This window comes from Colias philodice, chromosome 7 (genome assembly GCF_061535455.1).
Source record: "Colias philodice isolate Cphi_HAF_F1 chromosome 7, ilColPhil1 Martin Lab GWU primary, whole genome shotgun sequence".
NCBI classification, from domain to species: Eukaryota; Metazoa; Arthropoda; class Insecta; order Lepidoptera; family Pieridae; genus Colias; species Colias philodice.
The window spans coordinates 2,349,227-2,376,419 of record NC_143092.1 but is presented as its reverse complement, the minus strand read 5'-3'; the positions used below and the strand labels follow the sequence as shown (position 1 = coordinate 2,376,419).

Here is a 27,193-nt window from a genome sequence, read left to right as displayed (position 1 = left end):
AAGTAAATAAAATACTTCGATTAAAGGACACTTAATGTAAAATAGACGGAAAATATATATAATAAAAATCTATTTATATGTAAATAAGCAAATATTATGATTTTAATACATATTTTAAATAAATAACGCCAACATGCCTGACAACCAAAACTCGAGCCGCTGTATTGTTTTGATCAAAATTTAGTACTTTTACAGTCATTTCGGAGAATCAAGAAATATATTAGAAAAATATTCCTATTTTCACAGAAAAAGAAATAGTAAAAATTACATACATTACTCAGCGAATGGGTGTATTTGTTAATAGGATAGGCAAAATAGTTAAACATGTGAAATTCAGTCTATTAATAATTCGAAAATTTAGCGAGTTCCTTATAGATAAAAAATACTTGGAGACCCCCTTTATCTTTTGATTGTTCTGATAATTATCATAAATGTCTTTGGTTACATTATTTACTTGACCCTCCGAAGAGACTATAAAAGATTTATTCTCTGTTAATTCCAATTATTTATATTTTACACGCATTTTATTCGTCATTTTATTGAGATAAATTTATCAGCATTAACTCCATGTTATTTTTTTTAATTGTGCGCAAAAAACCTCGTTATTGTAATCACGGTGTAGTTTGTAACCAAGCGCGTAATCCTTTCGCTTTATCCGCCAAGCTGTCCGAGTTGTCTTGTATCGTTGGTTCGGGCTGTAAAAAACACATTTATATACAGGGTGTCCCACTGTTGGTATACTAAGCTCAAAGGAGGTTATAGTTTTGCACGTACGTAAAAAATACTTATAAAAATTCCAGACGCAGTTTTTTTTTTCAAATAGATGAATTCTTAAAACTCTATGTGTTCACCCCTAACAATAAATCCGCCCAACTTTGATACCAGCACGTGAGCTATCGTTTAAGATTATGTTTTCATAGACAAAATGCTCACATTAGCGAAGCGGTATATACCGGCTGCGCGAAGCTAGAGAAGAAAACATGGATTTTCAGGAAAAAATAAGCAAACATTTTTTGATGATATTTTGTTGTTTGAGTATTTTTTACGTGAACAGTGTATGCAAAACTATAAGTCCCTTCGCGCTTAGTATACCAATAGTGGGACACTCTGTATAGACAAGAATTATTGTAGGATGTAAACATTTTATTAATATGAATTATTGTTGATATAGTCACATTTTTGGTACTACCCTATTTAACTGACGGCAAAAAACAAACAACAAGGAAAACGGCAAAACACAAACAAATCAGGCCACTGTTTTGCTTATCCGTCGTTATGCATTCAAAAGTTGTAAAATTAGCTATAGGGCCGATTTTTCAATGCTTGGATAAAACTTATTCGTCGAATAATGTATAAAACTACCATTTTAAAAACCTATTCTAATTGCCCGTATTTGACAGTTTACGTGACATTTTAATATTATCGTGTAATACTTTATTGGACGGATAAGTTTTATCCAAGCATTGAAAAATCGGCCCATAGTGAAAAATAAATATCAGATAAATACTTACAGCTGATAGAGTCATCCTAGTGTGTGAAGTTGTTGGCATATTACAGGAACTTGTTTCAGGTGAAGCTGTAAGGACAATAAATCAATTTGAATCAATCGTTCAATATATTACGCACCATAAGTGTCGGTTTTTTTTGCAAACAAAGTATTATTCATATGCATTATTATTCTCACTATATCTTACAAATGCAGAAAGCATTGGCGGGATATACTATAACCATTTTTATTTTGTACAACATAGACCCTGACTGAGTCTAAGAATGTTTTTATTTTGTAATAAACACCTTTAAATGGTTTATAATTCTTCAATTTATGTACAAAACAAAATATCCTTAGACTTTGTTAAACGGTCAACTGTCCTCCGAGCATACTGCTCAAGCAGAACTGCATGCGTAAATAAGTACATAAACAGATATACACCATATTGTGTATAAAACAAGATTCTTTAAAACCAATATATTTTCGCAAAAAACATTATTACATATAATCTTACCCGTATGCGGCCGCCGTACATCCAACGCTCTCCATATATCCCTAACATCAGCGTGTAGCGCGCGAAGCGAGCGAAGCACGGCCCCGCCCGCTTCTACTTCGTTCCCCGCTTCGCTTCCCGACGACGCTTCGCTCGTTGTCGCTTCCTGTTATACGTTGATGTATAATATGTATTTAAATGTATATTTTGTAAAAAAATATGAAATTTTAGGGCAGGGTGAAACGAAAAAAAGCCATCGCAATGATTTGTCTTTCTTATGGGAAATCAAAATTACGAAAGTATCAATATAAAGGCCGATTAAAAAGATGTAGAAATCAGCACAAAGGTAGACACCTCAAAAATAAAAGCAAGTAATCAATTTTAAAAAGTAGTTTTATTGTAAATTATTTTCCTATAACGTTTCATGGCGTAATTCGTTTGTATGACAATATTATCAATTGTTAGTGCAATATACATTCATTAAAGAAGCAAATACTATACAATACAAAGAATCAAAATCTTTAAAAAAAAATCTACATAATGATAATGACATGTAAATTAAAAAATACAGTTATCAACAAATTCAACAGAACTTTTGAAACAAGAGCTGAAAACTAATAATTTATGCATGAGTTTCCTGAGGCGTGTACATTACAATAGCATAAAAAATAAATTTTGCACTAAGAAAGTACAATAATAAAAAATATTCATAAGTCAAGGCAATGATTCTGAATATTGAAATCAATCCCATAAAACCAATATGTAAAATTAAGTTTTTTTGTATTCAAAAAATAATTTCTTTTTTTAATAATAAATACTAATTTCTCCTTATCCATGTTTCTATATTATGTGTGACCCTATCCGTCCATCAAAATCTATCAAGTAATTCAAAGTTGTTTAGTTTTTAACCCTTAATTGGTAAAACTCTGTTTCAAATTATATAAACAAAAATCAATTTAATATCATAATATATCACAAAGAAAACAACATAGACAAGGACTTTTTTATACAAAAATGATATTGAAAATACATCATGCATGAAACATGAAGTCTATATTATAAATCTAAATACAGTAGAACCTCGATAAGTTAATGTCCAAGGGAAACACAAAATATTTTAAGTTATAGAGGTTTTAAGTTATCAAGGGTCTATCCATTTTTCACTGCTTCTATAGCTTTTAATTTATCAGCGTAGGTGAGGGTTGTTAGTTTTATTTTTGGACTCATTTTAAGCCAGTTTTATCACACAGTAAGTAAAGCGATATTTCCAGGACAACAATCAAAAACTTATGATGCAAGTAAGTCGTTGACATAAAGCTAACCGCCGCAAAGCTTTGAAGAATTTCGATAAAGCAAACAATAGGTAATGTATTGTTTACGTTAACAATACATAGTAAACACGTGCAAGCAATAAATACCGAAACATTTTGTTTTGACACTCTTTAAAAATGACTCATTGACAAATAATTTTATGTTATAGAGGTTGTGCAAACATTTCTTTAAGTTACTGAGGGCCAATACAGAGATTATTTATTTAAGTTATAGAGGTTGCGTATTTTAAGTTAAAGAGGTTTTGGGCTCTGATGGGAAGGGAACATATTATTTTTTGAAGTTACAGAGGTTTTTATGTTACCGAGGTTTAAGTTATCGAGGTTCTACTGTAGTAGGTAAAAGTAGAGAAAAATAATTTTATTACGAACAAGAATGAATCCTAGTTATAACAAACTAAAAGACAATATAGAAAAAAAAGGTAGTTCTCACATCAAGAGGCAAGAATATAAAAAATAATATTGAAATAAAGTACAACTGCTTATAAAGTTTATGGTTAGAATGCCCTATACAATCAGCGCAGCCACAAAATTATTAGAAGCAGCAGCAAAAAAGAAGAAATTGAGTTTCAGCGCAAAGAAATAAAGCCTGTTCATTAGGGTGGAGTGATAATGTATGAAAGAATTTTTTTTTTGTTTTTTTCAAAAGGCATAGCGACAGAAAGGTGCCTTTTAATGAGTGAATTCAGCATACAAAATATTGTTTACCTGTCTTGATGTTTTGAGGTGCCCCAACCCAATTGAAAATTAGAAAAATATGATTTTTTCGCAAACTTTGATTTATTTTTTAATCACACTATTTTTATGGCCTTCATGTCTATTATATAACAAACTTCTTTGTGATACACTAAATAATAGCCTGATTAGTTGTTTTAACGTATTTCATTAATGAAAATGATATTATAGAGGAATGAAAATATCAGAAATAAGTAATTATTTAGTACTAGCTGCGCTTGCGGTTGCCTCGCGGTTTCACCCGCGTGGCTCCGCTCCTGTTAATCTAAGCGTAATGATATACAGCCTATAGCCTTCCTCGATAAATGGGCTATCTAACACCGAAAGAACTTTTTAAATCAGACCAGTAGTTCTTGAGATTAGCGCGTTCAAACAAACAATATCTTCAGCTTTATAATATTAGTATAGATTATAATATTAGTATAGATAACGCTGTTTTTTTTTCAAAATTAGGCATTAGCAGTCGTGATACTGATGCTCTTGCCATTATAAAATCATTTTGTTTACTTTCTCGGCAAACTGCACTTGAAGCTTATGTCACCAATTTGATAACATGCTTTACGGCCTGGGCAAGGCATAGAAAATCTTGGATATTCTGAAACGTAGTCAAACCGCTTTTCACGATGTCTTTTAAGGTTTATTCAGATAAATTAGAAGTCAGAGGCTCAGTTTTCTTACATTCTTGCCACATAGTTAAGTTGGTATAATCTTTTGAGCAAGTACAAGAGAATTAAAAAAAAATGCATTTGCAACTTCAAATATCAAATAACCTTTGGTACTGAGTGACAAAATACTTCAGTTATCTTTTCTTGTTCTTTTTTGTTAGTTTGCCGGTCTTGATAAGGTTTTAATAAGCGTCTATATTCATTGAATATGGTGTGTCGAATAAGTTGTAGTACTCTATTAAAGCTAATAGTGGGAAGCGATGCTTTTCGCCACACATCAAACATTTCCGTAGCTTATCTTTCGGATAAATCATGAATTTTGTTATTTTATCAGGTTTTAATTCATATCTAATAAATAAGTAATAGTTTCTTATCATCAGTATAAGTTGGTAATTGAGACACTGGGTACTTCTCTGGCAAACAAAATACAGGACAACATGTCGTTTGTCGTATTTTGACTTCCAACACTTTACTGTAACAAAGCGAAATTATAGATAGAACTCACATCAAAAATATTAAATTATGATCTTAATTGTATTTACGTGTAAAATATAATTAAGAAATATTACTAACATTAGTGTTATTTCCTTAACGGCACTGTTCAAAATCAACGTTTCCTACAATAAGATTCGGCGCAAACGGGCCACCGACCAGAGCCACTGGTAGCCAGCGATAGCCACTTTTTTATATATTGAAATATTATGTATTCTGTGTCTTCCCGTTGGCAAACAACGAGATAACACAGAATCTGATTTAGCGTTAATTTGTCAAAATTAAACTTTAATGATTTTCGACAAAATTTTTTGAATTTCTGAAAGTTCATGATGTTGGGGGCACCTCTAAATGTATCATCTGCAAAGTATAATTTTGCATGTGTATTTATGAGCAATAATGACATCTTTTTACAGGTATGCCGAAACGAAAATGAAAAAAAATATTTTTCACTCCACCCTACTGTTCATGTTCCAAAAATATAATATACTACAAGGTTCCTAACTATGTTATAATGTTTACTAATATTTTTTGGGAATATTTTAAGTAGATACGAAGAAGAGATGGTGTATGTCATTTTCTATATAGAATCTTGTGAAGCCAGTGCGCGTGGGTGAGGGGGACGCTACGCGATGGCGCGCGGTATTTCCCTAAGATACATAAAACTGAAAGAATATAATAAATTCGATCGCTCTGGCGGGTCACGGGTGGCCGAGTTGGTCAAGCATCTGCCTCGGATTAGCGTGAAAGGATTGTTAGGAGTCCCGTCTTGTGATCGATTCTTTTTCTATCTACACTAATATTATAAAGAGGAAAACTTTGTTAGTTTGATTGTAATGAAAATGAATAGGCTCAACTACTGGACCGATTTTAAAAATTATTTCACCATTCGAAAGCTACATTATCCACGAGTAATATAGGATAGGTTTTATCCCGGAAATTCCACGGGAACGGGAACTATGCGAGTTTTTCTTTGAAAACGCGGGCGGAGCCGCCGGCAGAAAGATAGTTCTTCATAAATTTATATTTATAAAGCATTTCAATGCCATAAAACCAAAAATTTCAAACACAGCATCTCTGTATCTGCTTAGTGGTACGTAAGCGGTGGGCACCTGCGCGGCTGTGGGTCGCGGCGCGAGGCGGCGCAGCGCACGCTCGATGTGCCGCAGCCGGATCTCCTTCTCGCCGAGCAGAGCGCGAGCCCGGTGCAACGCCACCTCTAGCTCTGTTGCTTCGCGTTCCTCCTGCCCCACGATACCACACGTCACTCAAACTCTAACTCAAACTCAATAGTCTAACCCAAAACTGAAACTCAAACTATAACAAAAACTCAAAACGAATCTCAAAACTGAAACGCGAACTCATTCTGCAGCTCGGAACTCAAACTAAAAAATAAAAACTGAAAATAAAACCCAAAACTCAAAATTTTAACTAAAACTGAAACTCAAAACTCATAACCGAATGTCTCGAAACATGCAATCGTGTAATCTTATACATGTTTTTTTTTACATAAAAATGGACAACGAATAGCGCAGACTTGTATACCAGTTGTTTCACAGCATATTAACAGAAATAATTCAACCGATCAATTTCAATAATTGAACCTTTCACCAATCAATAATTGAACCTTTAATGCTTTTTTCCACCCTTTGCCTTTCGTATATTTTTTAAATTAAAAAATTCCATTATATAGAAATTAAAACAATAAAACAAATTACCATTGTAACATTATTGTTGTGTTGTTACAATAAAATATGAATTAACGATATGATCAAATAACCATTGTAACATTATTATTATCAGATTGCAATTACTGCTATATTATTGAGTTGTTACAATTACTGCTACATTAATAAAAACAACCACAATTATTATACTTTAGGATGCGGATATTACAAACTTTCATCAAAATATAATAATACTCTATACTTACCGATTTTTTAATAATTTCTATAAAATACTGTTTCAAATCATGCGAATGAGGGATCAGTTACAGTAATCTGAATTGCAGTACTCTACCGTATTTTCGGTTTTTTTATAAATGTTTGAGAATAAGATGAATAATTATGGGGTAACAGAGCATCCACGATTTAAATACGGTACTGTTACAAAAATCGATACAAGACACTCGGATAAAGGTAAGTATCTAACTATTTGTTTGGTAACCTAATGAATACTAAAATTGATTCCAAATCTCACTAGCTACTGTCGACTTACCAACATAAAATTGAATTTCTCCATCTAAAAATAATATGCCGTATTATTTATGATCCTCATTAAAAATTATTAGGTCATATAAGTATAGGTACACTACACATCTATATTTTTTTATCATACTAGAATAAACAAAAGCCTTTACTTTTTGTGTTTGTGAGAAAACTATGCCTAATAAACACGTAAGCAGAGTTTTACATCGGACAATGTTTGAGCATGAGTATAATTTTTTATTGAACGTCAATGAGAAACAGTTAAAACAGTATAGTCCGTACACAGTATATATAGTAGACATAGAATAAACCATACATGTAATGGAGACCATAGAGCTGATAAACACAGAAGAATCAGTGCTCTACCACTCTACACCTCTCAAATCCATTAAAGTAACGGAACAGAGCTAGTGCTCTACTACTTTACACAACATACCCCTTACAATAGAGCATGTGCGCTCTACCAACTTACATTTAACAAATTCATTGTACTAATAGAAACAATAGAGCGACGTCTCTACGTACCGCTCTACATATCTCCATAATACTAACAGAATCACAAGAGCAAGTGCTCTACCACTCTACATATCCCCATTATATTAACGGCAACAGTAGAGCAAGTGCTCTCCAACTCTACCTCTATACATAACCCCCTTACAGAGTCAATAGAGTATATATTCCCCGACTCTACCTCTCTACATATTCCCCGTACACTCACCGAGGGCGCTCTATGCGGCGACAGTTCAGAGCGCGACTCCTTGAGCGCGGCTCTACGTCGCCGTAGTACCGCGCGAGCTCGCCGCATGCCTTCCCGCTCTACAACCGCACGGTGACGCACGAATTCTAATTCGGGCGTGTCTGCTCCGCCTACTGAACCTAGAAATAATAGGAAATATTGTCATAAGAACAAATCTAGTTGTGAAGATCGATTTAGTATCCGAAATCGAATGAGTACCAGGATAAACATAAGAATATATATTTAAACCTGAATTTAAATAAGAATCTGAATCACAAACACAAAACTTACACCAGGGATAATTCAAAGATGTTGAATTTATAGTAAATGGCAGATACACACGCTTTATCGTATAGCAAAAGAAAACAACTGAATTTCCATAAAATTATCCATAACCTAAAGCAGCAGTAATTACACAATGAATAAAAACACCATCAAAAACCTTTGCAGTACTTACCCAATTCAGCGAAAGGATACCGCAGGCTATAAGCCGGCTGACAAGCCAAATCCGGGAACTGATCTTCTAAATCGTCCAACTTCCTTAGTTGTTGGCGAAGCGATTCTAGTGGACTTGCCCAGCCTTCCCCGCGTCTATATAATTGTTATTTAATTAATGTAAACGCTTTATTGTACGTGAAATTTAATAAAAAGACAAGAAACGATATGATACAATAATAATAAAGCACGGTGTATGATCTTTATTAGACAAGAGAGAGTAGGTAAGGTATAATATTAATCAAATGTAAAACTTTTCATTGCAAAGCTGTTTTTTTTTTCAATTTCAATCATGACTTAATATTAAATTTATCTATTATCTATTGTTTATTTTATAAATTAGCGCGCACTATGGTAAAAATTTGTTTTCATTTTTTCAAAAAAAGTATTTTTGTAGCAGATACGCTTGATATTGTAATTAAAAAAAAAATAGCAAAGAATATTACTACTTACTTAGGTGAATAATTTAATCTGGAGGTTGATGCTGATTTTAATCTTGTAAATCTACGACGTAGGTGACCTGTGAAAAGATTTACATTGAATATCATCGAAAATAATTATTAATTTTTAGTATAAGAATATTTTTGATTCCTATGTGCACTGCGTTCAAAATGAATTAAGGAAATAAAGCTTTTATTATTTTATATATTACTAGCGGTCCGCCCCGGCTTCGCCCGTGGTACATATGAAAAATAGATGTTGGCCGATTCTCAGACTTACCCGATATGCACAGAAAATTTCATGAGAATCGGTCCACCCGTTTCGGAGGAGTATGCAGACTAACATTGTGACACGAGAATTTTATATATAAGATGTACTATTTTTAAGATTCGATGCATCATGCATACTTGTGTAGGTCATCAAGTAAAAAGATGTTTTACTCTGTTTATGATTTGATAAGATAATGAGGGTACTATTGTGTAGCCATGGAAAAACATTACATGAACAATGTTTGGATTAAAGTAAACGTAGCAATGGTCAAATAATGTGCCTTTATGATAAGAACGAGTACATTAGCAAAATATAGAAAGTAAGAAAATTAAATATGTAATTAATTTAATAACAAAAATACTTAGTATTGTCATTGCTCAGCTAAATCAACTTATCATCACGTTAAGTATCGAAATAAAAAAAATGCGGGTAGATCAAAAAAATCGCTATTTTGCGATAAGACCTCCATTTGTTCAAGAATATTCTAGGTTAAGTCTTAAATTGCAAATTACCTAGACCCATAAAAACATAAATCACTACATAGTATAAGACAAAGTCGCTTTCTCTGTCCCTATGTATGCTTAAATCTTTAAAACTACGCAACAGATTTTGATGCGGTTTTTTTTAATAGATAGAGTGATTCAAGAGGAAGGTTTTAGTATATAATTTATTATGTTTTAGACAAAGCGGGCGAAGCCGCGGGCGGAAAGGTAGTAAACAATAAATAAAATAAAATATCTCACCATTAACAGCCTCTTTAGGCTTCTCGTCAGCGGTGGTCGCGTCCGACGAGTCTTGGTAATCAGTTGTGGCGCCTGCGCAAACATTACGGGTGTATGGTAAAACAATCTAACTAGTTTAACATTCCTTTAGCTCTGAAATTGCAAGCACATTTAAAAGCACAGTTAGTTGAGATAGTGTTGGAAATTAAATAGTAGAGAGTTAAAAATAAACTACGAAATTATGCTATGTATGAAGCTGGGCATGACATTGCTTAGTTTTGAAATAGTTTGGGAATGAATATCAATTGACTTTATAATAAGAATATTATAAAATTTGTATTTATGCCAGTCTTTTTCTTTCCTTTTTGACAGAGACGATTAGGATGTAATGAAAAAAATCTGCATAATAGAAGAAAAGCCATTAGAGAGTGTATTTAATATATTTTCACAAGCATAGAGCGGTCACTTACATACTACAGAAATGATCAAATATACAATCTACAATTTCTAAATGACGGACTACTATAAGACAAAAGTTGGAAAATATTTAAATTGAAAAGTAACTAAAGCAACAAATGTTTAAAGATCAGTCAAGTAAATGTCTGTGTCTAAATTATCTATGAAATGATACTCCTAACAAAGAATATAAAATAATTGCATGCGTTATAAAATAAAACTTATCCCCATCAAGTTTAGATGAGAAATATCTCGATAACACTTTTATAAAGCCATTTTAATATATTCCATCTCACTAACACCCGCTTAAATCTATCGCACTATATCGCACTATATACCGGACACCCTGTATACATAATAAGTACATACATATAAAAAAATGTATGCGTGTACTAGAGTACACACGTAAGAAGTGAAACTTCTTTATGACCTTAAAAATGTCACGAGTATGGCGTAACGCAAAAATGTCACGCGTACGGCGTAACGCAAAAATGTTACACTAAATTTTTGTCCAACCCCGATAAAGAAGTTTCACTTCAATAAATAAATAAGCAATATTTTAATATATACATACCAGTTCTCGTATTTCTAGGGGGTTCGCGGAATGCGACGCCGGTGCGTCTGTTGCGCGACTGCTTCAACGCTGACGTTAGTGACGTCACACCGGGTTGCTATAAACAAAAAACATGACTCATACTTAAAAAAATAATCTAAGCAGAATGACATTTTTGATCTTTTGACAGGAAGTAAAAGAAAAATATGCAAATAAAATGAGTTATGGTGCAGACGGGATAAATCTCTATGAAACTAAGCACCAATTTTTCTCCTCATAATATTGATTATCCTCATTAATATTGATTGCCTTAAAACGTACATCTTAACTTGTTTCTCATCTACTCGTAAAAGTCCTTCCGAGTCTGCTATTTTTCCAATTAGGCTCATTTCAACGCTTATAATACTGATTAACCAAAATTTCAATAAAAAAACGTACCTACCTATTGAATTAAAATTGGTCTACATAAAAATAAGTATTCAACTTACATTATCTCGATTCTTCCACTCATCATTATTATTATCTGTTCGTTGCTGATTGCTCTCCGAGTAGGATGTCTCGTTGTCATTATATTTAATTGGATTATTGTTCAGTCTGAGACGGGGCGGTTCCGTTTCAACTATTGCGCTAACTGACGTTTCGTTTAGCTCTTTACACCTGTAATTATTGAAATCATAAGATAATTAAAAGCATAGGTGAGTTAGAAATAAGAGTTTATAACAGTCTCAATTTAATAGGCAGGGCATATCTTTTTAGCCGTTCAGCTATTTAACCTTTATATGTAATAATTTCCGCTCGAAGACAACACCGTGCCTCTTGGGCCAGCAAGTAAACAACTTAATATTCAATTAAAATCCACATAATTTGAACCTATAAATTCTTCCACAAAAAATTTAATGCTCAATAAAAAAAAACAAACCTTTCCAATGACTGATTAGCTTTGTGCGAATTAGATTTCTCAGTTTCTGATCCAGTGGTCATACTCATTTCACGCCTTTTGTTGCGGCGTTCTATTGACATCTGAAAGCAAAATACTTTGAAATTTCTTAAAATGTTCTCTTAGGTCACAATGAAATTAATATATAAAAAGTACTGAAAAATTCAAACAAATCACAATGAAACCAATTCACTAAACAAATTACGCAGCACTCGGACTCAACTATACAGGTTGCCCCAAGAAGTAGTGATATGTTATGCGATTTTCATACATGGGTTCTCTACCTGCCAGCTTCAGCATATCACTACTTCTTGTAGTCCATTGAAATGTTACATTTTTTAGGCCTAATCTTGCGTTTTTTAGAGGCACTGAAAAATAGTACTCACTTCGGAGCGCTGTAAAACCTTAGCTATTGACGTTATGAAAAAATGTTATTTATAAAAGTTGTTCCTCGAAAAACAATCTACAAAAATGTTCGGATATCATTTCTTCGTAAAATGATAAAAAAGTTTTATTGCAAAATATAAATATCTCTAATTTCTGAACATTTTCGCTTATAATTTTTTTATTTATAGTTCTACGACAAAAAGTTACTGGACTAAAGTTGTAGAGAATTTAATTTGCAATAAATAATGTTAACAATGTTTTTTATCAGATAAATAGTTTAAGAGATATATCGTAAAAACCATATCAACCGCTCTTTTCAAGATGGCGGCCGTGGGACAAGGGTGGCGACCCCACAAACTTGGTGATAGCTTCACACTGAACCCCCCTACACATCAAAAAATAAAATTGCGTCCTTCTAAAAAACGCGACCCCAAATGTAACTTTTCAATGGACTATTGGGACACCTTGAATAATAACATAACTTTCCCTTAACGAACCTTAACATCATGCTTCAATCTCGCATACTTCTCCTTAAGGCATCGATACTTGTCATGTAACGCTCGTTCATCATGTCTCGCCGCACGTTCCCCGGCGAGACGCGCACGTAATTCCTCTAAATGAATCGCATGTTGACTGCGCAGTCTTTCCACCTGTAATATAATTGGATAATGAGTAAATTTTGGTTGATGACACTTTCAAGAATCTATAGCCTTATTATAATATATATATAAATCTCGTGTCAGTAGTGTGTGTAGTTCGATCCAACTTGAGAGATAGGATAGTTTAAACATGTAGATACCACGGGCGAAGCCGGGGCGGACCGCTAGTAATATTATAAAGCTGAAGAGTTTGCTCGTTTGTTTGAACGCGCTAATCTCAGGAACTACTGGTCCGATTTGAAAAATTATTTTGGTGTTAGATAGCCCATTTATCGAGGAAGGCTATAAGCTATATCATCACGCTAAGACCAATAGGAGAGGAGTACTGCGGGTAAAACCGCTAGTTTCAAATAGAGTTTAAAAACTAGGGTAGATCAAAGTTTTAATTTTGCTTATTTCTTCAGCAGTAAGGCAGGAGGATAACATATATTTTACATATGTGTAAAACGCTACAAACAAAGCTTAAACTTATCTCGTAATCAATAAACCAAATTTTTCACATATACTACTTATGATAATTTTTAGCAAACTGAAAAAATGAGTATGTACTGTGTATATTTTTTATGGATAACAGTTGCTTATTATTGAACAAATAGTACTCATTCAATATTATTTTTTATATTGAATGAGTAAGTACTATTTGTTTTATTTGTTTGTTTTGTTTATTTGTTGTCAAACCTCAGCTCTATAATCATGTCTCAAGTCCGTTATTCTAGCGGTATGTTCCTCCCTCAATGCGTCTATGGTAGCTCGGTTTTCTTCAATAATACGAGATTTCTCACGATATAGATTCATTTGTAGCTGATCTCGGACTTCAGATAAGGCGCGTTCGTTTTCTGTAAAATTGTATTCAATAAAATATGGCGTCACCATACATTTTTTTGATAGATATAAATTCCAACATAATTTAAGTTTTAACCAATAATTAATAACCAATCAGTAATTGCAATGCTATAGCATTTTAGTGGCATTTATATTTTCAAAAACAGATATACATTTAAGTCTGCCCATACCATGTTACGACATTGAAACGGTATTAAAGTCACGACACTTTTAACTTTTTTTATGATAGTTTTTCTGGGAAAGCTTATAGAATCAATATCCTTGAAAGCTATTTAAATACTTACCTATTTCCAATTCTTCCTTTTGTTCTGATAGTTTCAAAGCATAATCTTCGCGTATTTTCGCCATGTTACTTTCGTGTTGCCTTTGCGCTGCTAATACGTCACTTTGATATTTATTTTCTAGCTCCTTGAGAGAATTTTCTAGAGCTTGCTGATGATTCCTCTCACTCGTTGTTAAGGTCTAAAAAATATTTATTTGATAAGGACATCGCAAGGAAACAAATAATACTATATATAGGTTTGTTGAAAGAAAAGTACAATATCAATACATTATTTAGTGTAGGAAATAAAATGTGTAATTATATTTCTCTACGAAATATATAAATTGGTATTTTACCTCCTCCATTTCACGTTTATGTCTTTCTATTTGCTCCGTTAACCTCATAGACTTTTCCATTAAAAATCTCTCTTCCGCTTCTCTCATCTCCGTCTGTAACTCCGCCCTCATTCTCCTCTCTTTTGCAGTAAACTCTACTCTTATCATCTCCAACTCTTTTTGAAGGTTCAGTTCTAATCTCCTTCTCTCGTCTGCTTTATTCCTTTCTACCATTTCTCTTACTCCCATATCAGGAATAGGCGATTTTATTTTGGGACTCTCATCTTGTGTTTCAAACTGATAAACTACAACTACATTATCCGAACTAGATTTCCCTTGAGACAACATTACCCCATCTAATCTGGGACTTAAGCTTTTGCCTAGGCTACACGCTGAATCGGATGATTTTAATGGCGCTATCACTGCTTTGTTTAAAGGTTTAAATGTAGATAATGGACTAGACCAGGGTTTATTTAATTCTAAACGTGGTGACCTTTCGGCACCAAGGCTTGGGGTTGGCGACAGCTTTAGTTGCGGTCTTAAGTCTTTTGGAATGTCTATACTATTTGACCTAACACTACTCTTTGGCTCGTCATCTTTGTTAGATTTCCTAGAATCTTCACTATCGGAATGTGTAAACTTTGTTTGTTTTGTAAAATCTAACTTTGGAATCTTAATCGATGGAATTGGAATGTTTAAATTTCTTTGTAGCGAATCCGTTTTCGAATACGATTTTTCGGAAGCGTCTTCTATCTTTGGCGATTTATCTTTTTCTATTTCTTTTGATTGTGTTTCTTCTGGTTGGTTTTCATTTGAGTCGTCTAGATCGTTAAGATCTAAATTTGCGAATTCTCTATCAGGAGATTCCAATGACGTTTCGGATTCTATGCTTTCCATCAAATTTATTGATATTTTGCTTTTCTGTGGTATAAGTGGCGATCTAAAATGGTAAAAGTCAATAATATTATTTGCATTTATCTCGTATAAATGGACAAATGGGAAAGAAATATGTGAAAGTTGTTCGTGTTAAAAATTATACATTATTATAGGTAAATTAAATTAAAACTAAAAAAATCGTTTGATCCTTACCTCGGCCGCACATCTTTATCGGATGTAGGTTCGTCTAACGTAACAGGAGTAGGTTCAATATCACTTCTACGAACTAAGTCAGATATTTTATAGAAGTTCTTTTGAAATAATCCTGGTTTTATATAATCCGCCGGTGGTGGTTTCACTAATCTTCGACGCGGTGACGTACCTCTATTATCGCGAGTTTCACTTGCTACAAAAAAGAATGGATAGAGAAGATATAATAAGAGATAAAGAAGAAGATAGGATTAATTTTAAATATGACGAAAGAGTAGAGAACATTTGAATTAAATGGTTCACTAATTTTGCATGAAACTTTTATGATAGGTATAAAAAAAATTGTAACAATTGTTTTCGGAATCATTATGTTAACGAACACAGGGTAAAATCTCTTTATATTCTTCTTAATATTACAATATTCAGTTACAACAGAGAAAAAGTTGGTATTTACTTGCATTGAATAAAAGTTAGAAGAATTCATACACATAAGTAAGTACACATAATAATTCATTACATATAATAGAAGTAAATACATACCTAAAGAATCCTTCTCCGATCCGGAAATACTTTTAACCTCCCTCGGACTATCAATACGGGGTGGGATAGGCGGCCTACTAACTAGAGGGGACAGAACAATAGAATTCAAAGGCACAGTGGGTTGGTTGATTGTATTCGTGATCGTGATGGGATTGGTAATGGGATTGGTGATCGTGATGGGATTGGTGACCGTGATGGGATTGGATGGTGATGGGATCGGTGCTGGCGCGCTTATTATCGAACTTTGACCGTCGTTCTGTTCCGACGAACTATTCGAGCCAGGACTCACTGTCGGTTCTGGAAGGTTCTCGAGTTTGAATCTGTGGAAATGAATAGTTTATTAAATGTGAAACAGAACATATTTTTTGGCAGTTGCATAACCCTTAGGTTTCTATGTCACATTGAAGATATCGCAGTCGACTTGAATTGTGTTGAAAATTTAATAGTCAATTCTTTGATCTTTCTCGGCGCTCAAAGTACATACATATTTTGATAAAATAAAAATTTTAAAGGTCATATTTCGTAACTAGATAATTCTATAATCTTCAAAGACGACAATAACCAAATTTTTACTGTTTCCTACTCTTTGCCAGTGTCACTCTCAATTAAAATTGAAATAAAAATAATCTCTTTAATTACCTAACACTCTTCTTATCTTCATCAAAACTGGTTGCCTGTTTACTTTTCCCAGAGACAATATTTTCGATCCTTCTTTGGATATAGTCTGATGATTTCTCTCGTAAAATGCCTTTTGGAGGATCGCTTTTAGTCACAGAATCCAGATTTAAAGATTTCTCTGTGTCTGGACTTGGTAAATTAGACCGTGATATTCTCAGGAACATGTTACCTTTACCTAAAAATTAATGTTATTCACATACCTACATTAAAAGGTATTTTAAGTAGTCTTTGAAACGCACGAAAAAGATTAATAGAAGGCATTTACTGGCGTTTTAAAAGCGATCTTTATAAACACGTATGTATTTAACTTTGAGATGCATGAACACATTAAATGGAATAGAATATAATTAATTTACTCGCCGTCGAAATCAAATACATAAAAAAAAAGAAAAAAGTGTTGTTATAACTTTTAGCTTAATTTTTCCGCCTAGCCCACTTTCGCAACGCGTGATAAGGAAAAAAGGCACATTCCTCTTACAAATTTCCGTTTGTATACAGAATTAAAAGTAATTTACGTTTTAATAAATTTCAATCAATACTTCGATACATAAATTATTTAAAATCTGTTATAACTTAAATGTCTTACCAGTTAGTGGCAATCCCTTATCAACTTTAGCAGAAGACAGCAACGGGCTAAAATTCTCTTCAGGGCTTGACAACACGTGCATTTTCAAATCTATAATCTCTGATTGCTGTTTAAATAAAGTTTTAGGCCGTTCAAACGTAGGACGATTTAGAATATCCCTATCCGAGATGTTTCGCACAAGATTGGGTTTAGACGAAACTGGATTGTCTACACTACGACGTAAGGGTGAAATTCGTAAATCGCTCAGTTTTCTATCCAATCTCGATAATGGGCCTAAGGGTGGTCTTCCTAATGGGCGTTTGCTGGCAGTTAAGGTTATATTCCCATCTTTCACATCTGAAGGATGTTGATCACTGTCCGTTGTCAATTCATCTTCGTCACTTTCGACTTTAGTCTCGACTCTTTCAAGGTTTTTTGTGTTCTCTTCAGATGTGAGTAATTCCTAAAAGTTAAATCATTGTTTTTTATAAGAAAACGTAGCATAACATACGCATTTAAAACTACGTCTTTTTTTAAATTTTAATAAAAATATTACTGCTTTAATATAGCGAACTCAGCTCTTATTACTATTAAGAAACCCAGTCCGCTCTGTATCGTATCAGAGCAATATAATTTTGGAGAATAATTTGGAAAATCCAAAAGTGCACGCCTCATAATTTTTTTTTAATAAATATTTATTAATTATTATTTTTGTTTATTTAATAACAATTAAACCACATCGAATCAGACCCTGAAAAATGAAAGGGTTCTATTCCTGAGCATACTCAAGCGTAAGAGAAAAAAAAAGACTCGATTAGTAAAGTATTTCGGTCGCTATCGTGTTAACAAGAAAAAGGATCCGCACATACAGACACACGGACGTCCAAGACAGAACTTTTTTAAACTGTTTTTTAACTAGTTTAAATAACAAAAATGACATCAAAAATATCATGAACGTTAAAAATAGTGTTTTTTCTTAATATGTGTGTGTATGTATTATCTTACAAGTGCAATGTATGATACATAAAGACATTTTAAGTTTGAAAAATCAGATGTTTTGCGCGAAGTGACAGTAGTACCCACCTCAACGCTTCGCTTATGAGGCGTGCAATATGCCGCGCGCCGTAACGACTAACGTCTCCCGAAGTGAAGTATTTTTACGCAATATAAAGAAAATGTTTTTACAGAGCATTTTTTTACTATATCTAGCAGAATATCAAAGCAAACACATTACTATGATTTATGCTTTTCTCTTTACATCAGAAATATTATAAAGAACTCTAACTAAATTAATCACTAACCTGTACAGACGCACAGGTATCATCAAGCATGGACGCATCTCTTGCTTTCTTAACAAGCTCCCTGTAAACATGATCTAACGGATGTTCCCATTGTGTCTTCTTCGTTTCCTCATTGTAGTAATAATGACTTTGCAGTTTTTCATCATAGCTTTAGATAAAACAATATTAATTAATATTAATGACCTGTATTTCATAACGCTCTTTTGTATCAATTTCAATTTAAGGAACATAATGATAAATGGTGCAAGTATTTTTAATTGCAATATGGTTTTATGCTAAGATTATTTTATTGACACAAACATTTTTTTTGACGTAAGAGCAAATCATAGGCTTCTCAGGCTATAGCCTTGTCTTCAGTCAAGTTTTCGTAAATTTCGATTTTACTAGACAACAAAATAATTCCATTAAATGGTTACATTTATAATGCTAACTTTTATTATTATTAAATACTAGATTTTCGCCCGCGGCTTCGCCCGCGTTTTCAAAGAAAAACCCGCATAGTTCCCGTTCCCGTGGGATTTCCGGGATAAAACCTATCCTATGTGTTAATCCAAGTTACCCTCTATATGAGTGCTTAATTTCATTTTAATCGGTTCAGTAGTATTTGCGTGAAAGAATAACAAACACACACACACACATCCTCACAAACTTTCGCATTTATAATATTCGTAGGATTGTTTTAATCAATTTTTCTTAACAAAACATTTTTATTGCTGAGCCACTTATCCCCGATTAATTACATGTTGGTTGTAATTGAAAATTATTAAGCTGTTGAGTTCTCAATTGTGTTATTACAATTCCATGAACCATTTACCCTCTAAGCCAATGTAATCAATGAATAGTACATGCTTTAAAGTTTGTACTTATTATTTTTTTTAAACTAGTAATGAATGTTTAGATGGCAGTTTACAGTACTAATTATAATATTTCAAACAAGCTGTTTAAACAACTTTATAAAGAACTAGCTTTCCACCCGCGGCTTTGCCCACATTTTCAAAGATAAACCCACATAGGTTCCGTTCCCGTTTGATTTTAGGGATAAAACCTATCCTATGTGTTAATCCAAGGTACTTTCTATCTTTGTGCTAAATTTCATTGTAATCCGTTCAGTAGTATTTGGGTGAAAGTGTAAACGTACACATACCCATCCATCCTCACAAATTTTCGCATTTATAATATTATTAGGATAGGAAGTAAGATATTCTATAAATATTGTACTTACTATGCTTTCCATGGTGGTGGCAAGGCTTGCATAAGCCCATCTCGAGCCAATGGCAAAAGATGGGTCTCACTTTCAGGATCAATGCCCAATTGACACGCATATTCAGATATTTCTACAATATAATTATCATAAATAGGTATTTAGTGAGTAAAATTTTTACCATGAAAACATTATTTAATTATGAATATGAAAACAGTATTTTTCTTTGGAAGGCATATTCTTAAAAATAATTTTTTTCTTTCAATTTGAGTAAAGTAATAATGTAATTTAACAATGTTGTGAATTAAATAGATTTTCATTCCTACTGCTGTTTGCTCTAAGCATCTAATTTATGTTTAAAAGGTTCTTTTGAAATTGAAATCATAGTTTTTAAATGAATATATTCTTATAAGAACAAAGGAATAATATTACATAGACCTGCACTATATTTGCTAGATTAGCTATCTTAAATATTTTTCTCATAAATTTAATACTTCGCAAAAATATTCTTTAGAAATTATGCTATCGATTTTTTCCGAAATAAGTACAAACAAAACGAACCTTCTGCAGATGGTTGACTGTTTTCATCGAAAATTTCACGACACGCCACTACTGATGGGGAATTCATATTGAAAGCACATATTCTAATTCATTTTATATAAGTTGCTGTATTTTATTATTGAAATAAAATAGTTGAAAAGCCATTGCATATTCAAATTGGCGAAAGTCACCAACACCCGTAACCCGGCCGATTAACAGAATCGAACATTTTAAAATAAAAAATTTGACGCGAGATTTGACGTATGACGTATCTGATATCGTACTGTCAAGGATTACACAGATGGAATATGGATAATTATTTGTATAGATACTTTACATATTTCTAAACGTAATAATTATTCATAAAATATTTCAATGATTTGTATATCTATGCTAAAGAAGAAAATCACAGAAGAAAATTTTATAATTTCTGTGAACCGAGTATAATTTTTTTCTCTATATTAATATGTTTGAAGGAATCAAATTTAAAATGTCCTATTGGTCCTATTGTTATAGAAAGCAAAACAGTTTAAATCAAATACAACAATTATTATATTATATCCTTTAAAAAAGCTCATGGAACTTTTTATCCACAGCTTAATAATATTAAGTAAGTTACGTTTTTCTAACACAATTATCTAGTATTCTCAATATAGGTCAAACCAGGTAATGAATACGTACGAAAGTTATTTAGTATACTTAATACCATCGTCCATCATATTGTATAGATTTTTAGAAATCATTTAAAAAAGCAGATGTTAAGCGACCACCAGGCACCCACGAACATTAAAGTGTGTTAAAATGCGTTAATCACTTCTTAGGAAAATTGACGAAGTGATTAAAAGAATGGACAGAGAACGAAGAAGAAAAGAAGTGGGCATCCGAATAGACTTAGGTGGAATCATAGTGGAATATTGAGAAGATGTCATCACAATATGTTCACTAACCAATAAACAGAGTCCAAACAAAATAATATACCAAATAGTGTGTTCTATAATCATTTTAGTACTCATAGAATATATTGTATTGACGCACTGTGGACGCCCTCTGCCCCACATAGGGGTCGTAGGACCTTAGGTCATTATATTATGCATTGTGATGTAATTTTTAACAAATTTTATACAATATATATATTTAATTATGAACAATATAAGAACCATAAACATTCAAGAAAAACAAGAGTTGATTTTTTTTTAATACTTCTAAAAGACACGTATCTAATCTCATTTATTTCACAATATAATTATGAATGTATCGTAGACAGCGGAATGCGTAGACAGAGAAACCAATAGACAAATTGATATCTTATGTCGCATTCACACAAGAAAAAGAGCAACTTATGCCGGTGTTGTGTAAAGAAATGAGAGAGAACGATAAATTTTTTTGTTTCACGCAGCGTGCCGCTTTTTTCAAAAATAGCAACCTACTTTGATAAACAAAGTTTGACAGCTAGCTATCGTCTTCCATAAAAATATAGTTTTTACATGTTCTAAGTTACGTAATTTATGGTATGTTTGGTTTAGAATGATTTAGACTTAGATTACAAAATAAAAGACAGATGGAGCGTTGCCGAACTAAACCGAATAATTTATCGTCATTTCCATAAAGCTATGTGTGCTGTCATTTCGCCGTTGCACTGTACGTACACGGTGCTTCTGTGTGGGTGTTATGTTACCAGATATTGAAAATTTTCCCAAAATTTTCCCCGACTACGGAAGAAAGAGGGTTATGTTTTTCGAGTGTAGGTATGTATGTATAATATTTCTTTGACACGCCCTGCAGTATAAACTGTTGGATCGATTTTGAGTTGTGACTTATGAGGTGTCATTGCAATCATCTGAATTATGAAGGTAGCTGTGGTGGTAGTGACGTAGGCTACATAAATTATTAGCAGTCATGTTTTAATTTTTATTTTAATATAAATTCGGGTTTTTGATATTATTTTATAATATTGTAAAAATTATTTTATCACCTATCTACTAAAGTTATACATGGACAAAATAATTTTATTCAATTTTTATTAAATAAATTACATTAAATTTATTAAATAAATTACATTAAATTTATTAAATAAATTACATTAAATTTATTAAATAAATTACATTAAAAAAAGTTTTTATTTTTCAAAACATATGAATGCGAATAGCGGTAGTTTTTAGTCGAGAATGGGGGACATTTTATTTTCATCATATCCATCATGTGTTCACATGAATTAAATCGCAAGCGAAAACGACGCTTTTTATAAAAGTAACAAAAAAATGTATAATACTTTTTAAAATAATCTATAAAATAATCTAATAATGACCATGAACTTTTATTGCACTATACAAATAATCACATTCACGATCGAAAAATCCAACAGCACTACCCCGAATATCTTTTAACCATTTTACCCCTAAAAATGGCAAATTCATTTTCAAAATACTGGCAGCATACGTTGAAGTTTTGAATTCCTTCGTATTTGTAAAATTATTATTTGTATACAAAATTAAATAAGCCAAATAATCTACAGAAAATCTGTAAAACGATGTTTTATCTTTTTGTTTGTTTTCGGGAACAAGTTTTACAGCGTTTTAATATCACAAGACAGCATTTTTTTACTAAAATATCAAACCCCTTTTGACGTATTGCATGACACTGGAATCGCTATAGCACTAGCGGAGGAACGTATTCGTTTTTGATTTCGTATTTTCTTTGACAAGGGCGATGAATGATTGACATGCTCCATCTGTATTTTATTTTGTAATCTAAGGATTTAGACTTACTGTTAATACCTTATAATATAATACCATGGTGCGGTGTAGCGTTCAAGGGTGTAAAAGTGATAGTGGAACGAAAATGCCTGGATTGTCTTTTCACTCGTAAGTATACAACTCTTTATCAGTTTATAGGCCTTCATGATATTTCAGCGTGTTAATATATTGTGTATCACGTGCTGTTGACTTGAATACATTGTTTAAAAACCACAAAAATAACAATTAAAAATTTTAACCTAAAAATTTTTGTGTTGCCAACTTTTCTACAAATTGTTACCCACTATTATGGGAAATAATAATATATATTCTGCAGTGTGTATTTAATTAAATATCTGAAATATTCAATGGCTTATTCCAGTTTTCCTGAACCGGATAATTTACGACAAATTTGGATTGTAGCTACAGGATGAACAGATTGGAAACCAAAACCGAAGGTTAGAAAGTATTACGGCAATCACCACCACCGCGACGCTGCCCCGCCGAAGACAATGAACACTCTTGGTTCCAACATTGAACCGGAGGGACGTAGTTAAAGAGATAATTTAAATGTAATTTTTTTATTAGGTACAATAAATTATTATTAAGTAAATTTCGTTTTTTTTTTGCGCCTTCGCGGGTCGGTCAATATAATTAACGAGTGTATCTGTTAATACTTTCGAAAATAAACATTCTTTTATTTTTTTTATTTTATTTTATAAAAAATAATAAACAATCGAGTTTTCATCTACATTATCATTACATACACATTTTCATATGGGATTATGATAATGATACCCATCTAAAAGTAATATGTTTATTATATAGTAGCTGCGCTCCGCGGTTTCACCCGCGTGGCTCCACTCCTTTTGGTCTAAGTGTTATGGTACAATATAGCCTACTATAGCCTTCCTCGATCAATGGGCTATCTAACACTGAAAGAATTTTTCAAATCGGAATCAAAGTAGTTCCTGCGAATATCCCTTCCCTCCTCACCTTCACCCCGTCCCGCACTACGCCTCCTCATTGTATTAAACAGTATACCTACTATTTTCTGTAAATTGACACTTTTAAAAATTCGTTATATCTTTTGAATGGAATATCGCGGACTTTCTTGTAGATATTGGTCCATTCTATAATACCGTAGAACATTTATTTGTTCTATTTTCAAAAGATTCCTTTGCGCACGCGATGACAGAATTTTTGTTAAGGATACATTATTGCATTTTTGGTAAGGATCTCTATTTTTTTTGAAAATGCAATATAGCCTATGTTGCTCAGTGAAGATGCAGCTTTCTAATGGTGAAAGAATTTTTGAAATCGGTCCAGTAGTTTATGCGTGAAAACCTATACATACATAATTACAAACATTTCCTCTTTATAATATTAGTATAAACATGCAAGTATGTAATGTGGATATCTCATTATTATCCACTTATGTTATGTGAATAATGATATTGAGAGATTTTTATCTTACAAATTGCGGGGTAAATTTTCCCTCACATGGTAACCCTAAATATTGTGACGTATTCTTTTTTATCTCTTTCTGCGACACGCATTGCCGGTGTCTATTGGATTCTCTGTCTACGGCGGAATGTATCCGCAATCGCAATCTATTGTTTATGGATGTTATATGTCAATTGTCAATACTCAATTTGTCAAATCATCGCTGTTCTGCTGAAAGAAATTCAAGAGATCCAAGAAATAACGCTCAATAATGGCTTGCATTAAAGACGCTTCTACTTTATATCAAAATTTGAAAACTGAATGGGCGAAGAAGCCACGTAAACTGGACAAATGCGGTGAACTTCTAAATAAAATAAAGGTGATGACTCTGCGATTCCGAATTGTTTACAGTGCTTTGTTAAGGTTTTTAGACATTAAAATTTATCAATTATGAATATTATTTATTTATTTCAGATTGCGCTTACAAATCTCACATTTTTACCCAGTAACAACACAGCAGCAAATCAAAAGGAACTAATACTGGCCAGAGATGTTTTAGAAATCGGGGCCCAGTGGGCTGTAGCTGCTAAAGATGTCAAAGCTTTTGAGCGATTCATGTCTCAGTTGAAGTGCTATTATTTTGATTACAAGTAAGTAATGTAACTTGCATCATGGTTGGTATTGTTGCATTCTTCACATGCTTTCTTTGTTTCCTTCTTACTCGCATATATAGGTTTGTTTGTGCATTTTACATATCATTTGGCTAATAAAAATGCAATTATATTATAAGACTGCAATCCCATTGATTTTCAAACTTAAGTTTCATACAAAAGTAGAATTGTCATATATCTAATATTATAATAAGAAGCTTTACAATTTACATATTTTTATTAGACAAAACATCTTTACATATAAACAATATTGTTGCAGAGATCATCTCCCAGAATCAGCCTTTATGTACCAGCTTCTTGGCTTGAACCTTCTGTTCTTATTGGCACAAAATCGTGTAGCGGAATTCCACACAGAGCTTGAACGACTCCCCGTTGATGTGATCAGAGCTGATCCATATGTGAAACATCCGCTAGCATTGGAGCAATATCTAATGGAAGGAAGCTATAATAAAATCTTTTTGGCTAAGGTTTGTTACATATCATGAAGATACTGATTTGATAGAATGTAAAATGTAACTGCATAATATAATATAATCTACCATAGAATAGGCCAAACTGATTTGAAGACTAAAATAGATTTAAAAGTTTTTCTAGTTAATAATTATTATCTGAATACTTTCTAGATTCAATCTGTTTTACAATAAACTGATAATGTTTTTTCAACATTAAAATCTCTCATCCACCACTGTATATTTAGACTTATTCATTTAAATAATCTGTTTTATCCTGATTCTGAATAAAATAACATTACCAAAATCAAAGCAGCCGTACACGGGCGGCTTGAGCAGTAAACGGCTGAGCGACATACACGGACTGCTCGAGCGATCGGTTGTTGACTGCTCAAGCTGTCACTACAAACCGCGCAGTTGACTGCTTGAAGCGGTCACGACGGCTCGAGCGGTCCGTGTATGACAGTGAATGAATGTCAATAGTTCACCGTGTAGTTGCGGCTTCAAGCTGTCGGTCTCAACTGCTTGAAGCGGCCCGTGTGTGGCCGCCCTTACATATACATTGCTTTAAACTCAAACTCAAACTCAAACATTTATTTATTCAATTAGACTTCTTCGAGAAGCACTTTTGAAACGTCAATACATATTTTTACATTTACCACCGATTCGGAAAGCAGTATCTATGGAGAAGAACCGGCAAGAAACTCCATAGTTACTCTTTTAAATAATATCATTTATTTAGTCTTTATTATTCTATCCACAGGATAATGTACCAGCAGAGAGTTACACACTCTTCATGGATACACTCCTAGACACTGTTAGAGGTGAAATAGCAGCATGTATTGAGAAGGCCTATCAAAAGATACCCTGTGCGGAGGCTGCAAGGAGGTTGAACTTGTCTTCACAGCAGGCTGTGCTTGAATATGGCAAGAAGGTAAATTGAAGTAGGATTCAGAATGGAAATAAGAAACTATTCATTTTTATTTCAAAAGAGATCATTCTGATAGGAGTATTTTACTTTTGTTAATAATGCATTTTATTTATTTACATATTATATTGTAGTCTTGTCTGCCTTTCATTATATTGTAGGTTAAATAATACAATTAAAAGATCCTAAATCTTGATTTTTAGCTAATCAATGTTTAAAAAAATACATTGTTAAAAAGTTTTTAATTTTTAGCGTAACTGGGTACTTGGCCCTGACAACAGTTATCACTTCAACACAATTGAGGAAACCTGTGCAGCGGCAGCTGGAGTGTTCCCATCATCAGAACTTGCAGAACAAACCATTGAATATGCCAGACATCTGGAAATGATTGTGTAATCGAAATTATTAGTAATAAATTTGCTTTCTTTAAGAATGCTGTTTTATTTCTGAATTTTAGACCCCAAAAATACATGATGTATGTTAATAAACTAATTAAAAATAATGATATACAAAGATTATGCCATGGAGGTTCATCGCCATTAAATATAACT

General features: G+C 32.8%; 2 protein-coding genes across 3 annotated transcripts; one reads left to right on the top strand and one right to left on the bottom strand.

Moving 5' to 3' along the window:
- Nucleotides 1-453: 453 nt before the first annotated feature.
- Nucleotides 454-20,631, bottom strand: Cep164 (centrosomal protein 164). 2 transcript variants are annotated; one of them, XM_089696963.1, is made up of 22 exons: nucleotides 20,438-20,631; nucleotides 19,898-20,009; nucleotides 18,676-18,823; nucleotides 17,396-17,837; nucleotides 16,771-16,984; nucleotides 16,132-16,451; nucleotides 15,595-15,787; nucleotides 14,527-15,445; nucleotides 14,193-14,370; nucleotides 13,744-13,901; nucleotides 12,904-13,056; nucleotides 12,002-12,102; nucleotides 11,571-11,739; nucleotides 11,104-11,200; nucleotides 10,095-10,166; nucleotides 9,094-9,160; nucleotides 8,603-8,736; nucleotides 8,128-8,285; nucleotides 6,315-6,446; nucleotides 2,004-2,148; nucleotides 1,512-1,576; nucleotides 454-695 (listed from the first exon to the last, which is right to left on the bottom strand). In XM_089696963.1, exons 1-22 carry the CDS (start codon nucleotides 20,502-20,504, stop codon nucleotides 612-614), a joined length of 4,128 nt encoding a protein of 1,375 aa, XP_089553089.1. In that variant the 5' UTR covers nucleotides 20,505-20,631; the 3' UTR covers nucleotides 454-611. The 2 variants fall into 2 exon arrangements, with proteins under 2 accessions (XP_089553089.1, XP_089553090.1); XM_089696964.1 differs by lacking the exon at nucleotides 6,315-6,446.
- Nucleotides 20,632-24,807: 4,176 nt separating this feature from the next.
- Nucleotides 24,808-27,075, top strand: Rpn12 (regulatory particle non-ATPase 12). The gene is made up of 5 exons (XM_089697055.1): nucleotides 24,808-24,973; nucleotides 25,069-25,244; nucleotides 25,525-25,732; nucleotides 26,478-26,648; nucleotides 26,895-27,075. The coding sequence occupies exons 1-5, from the start codon at nucleotides 24,866-24,868 to the stop codon at nucleotides 27,036-27,038; spliced, it is 807 nt and encodes a 268-aa protein (XP_089553181.1). The 5' UTR covers nucleotides 24,808-24,865; the 3' UTR covers nucleotides 27,039-27,075.
- Nucleotides 27,076-27,193: the final 118 nt, after the last annotated feature.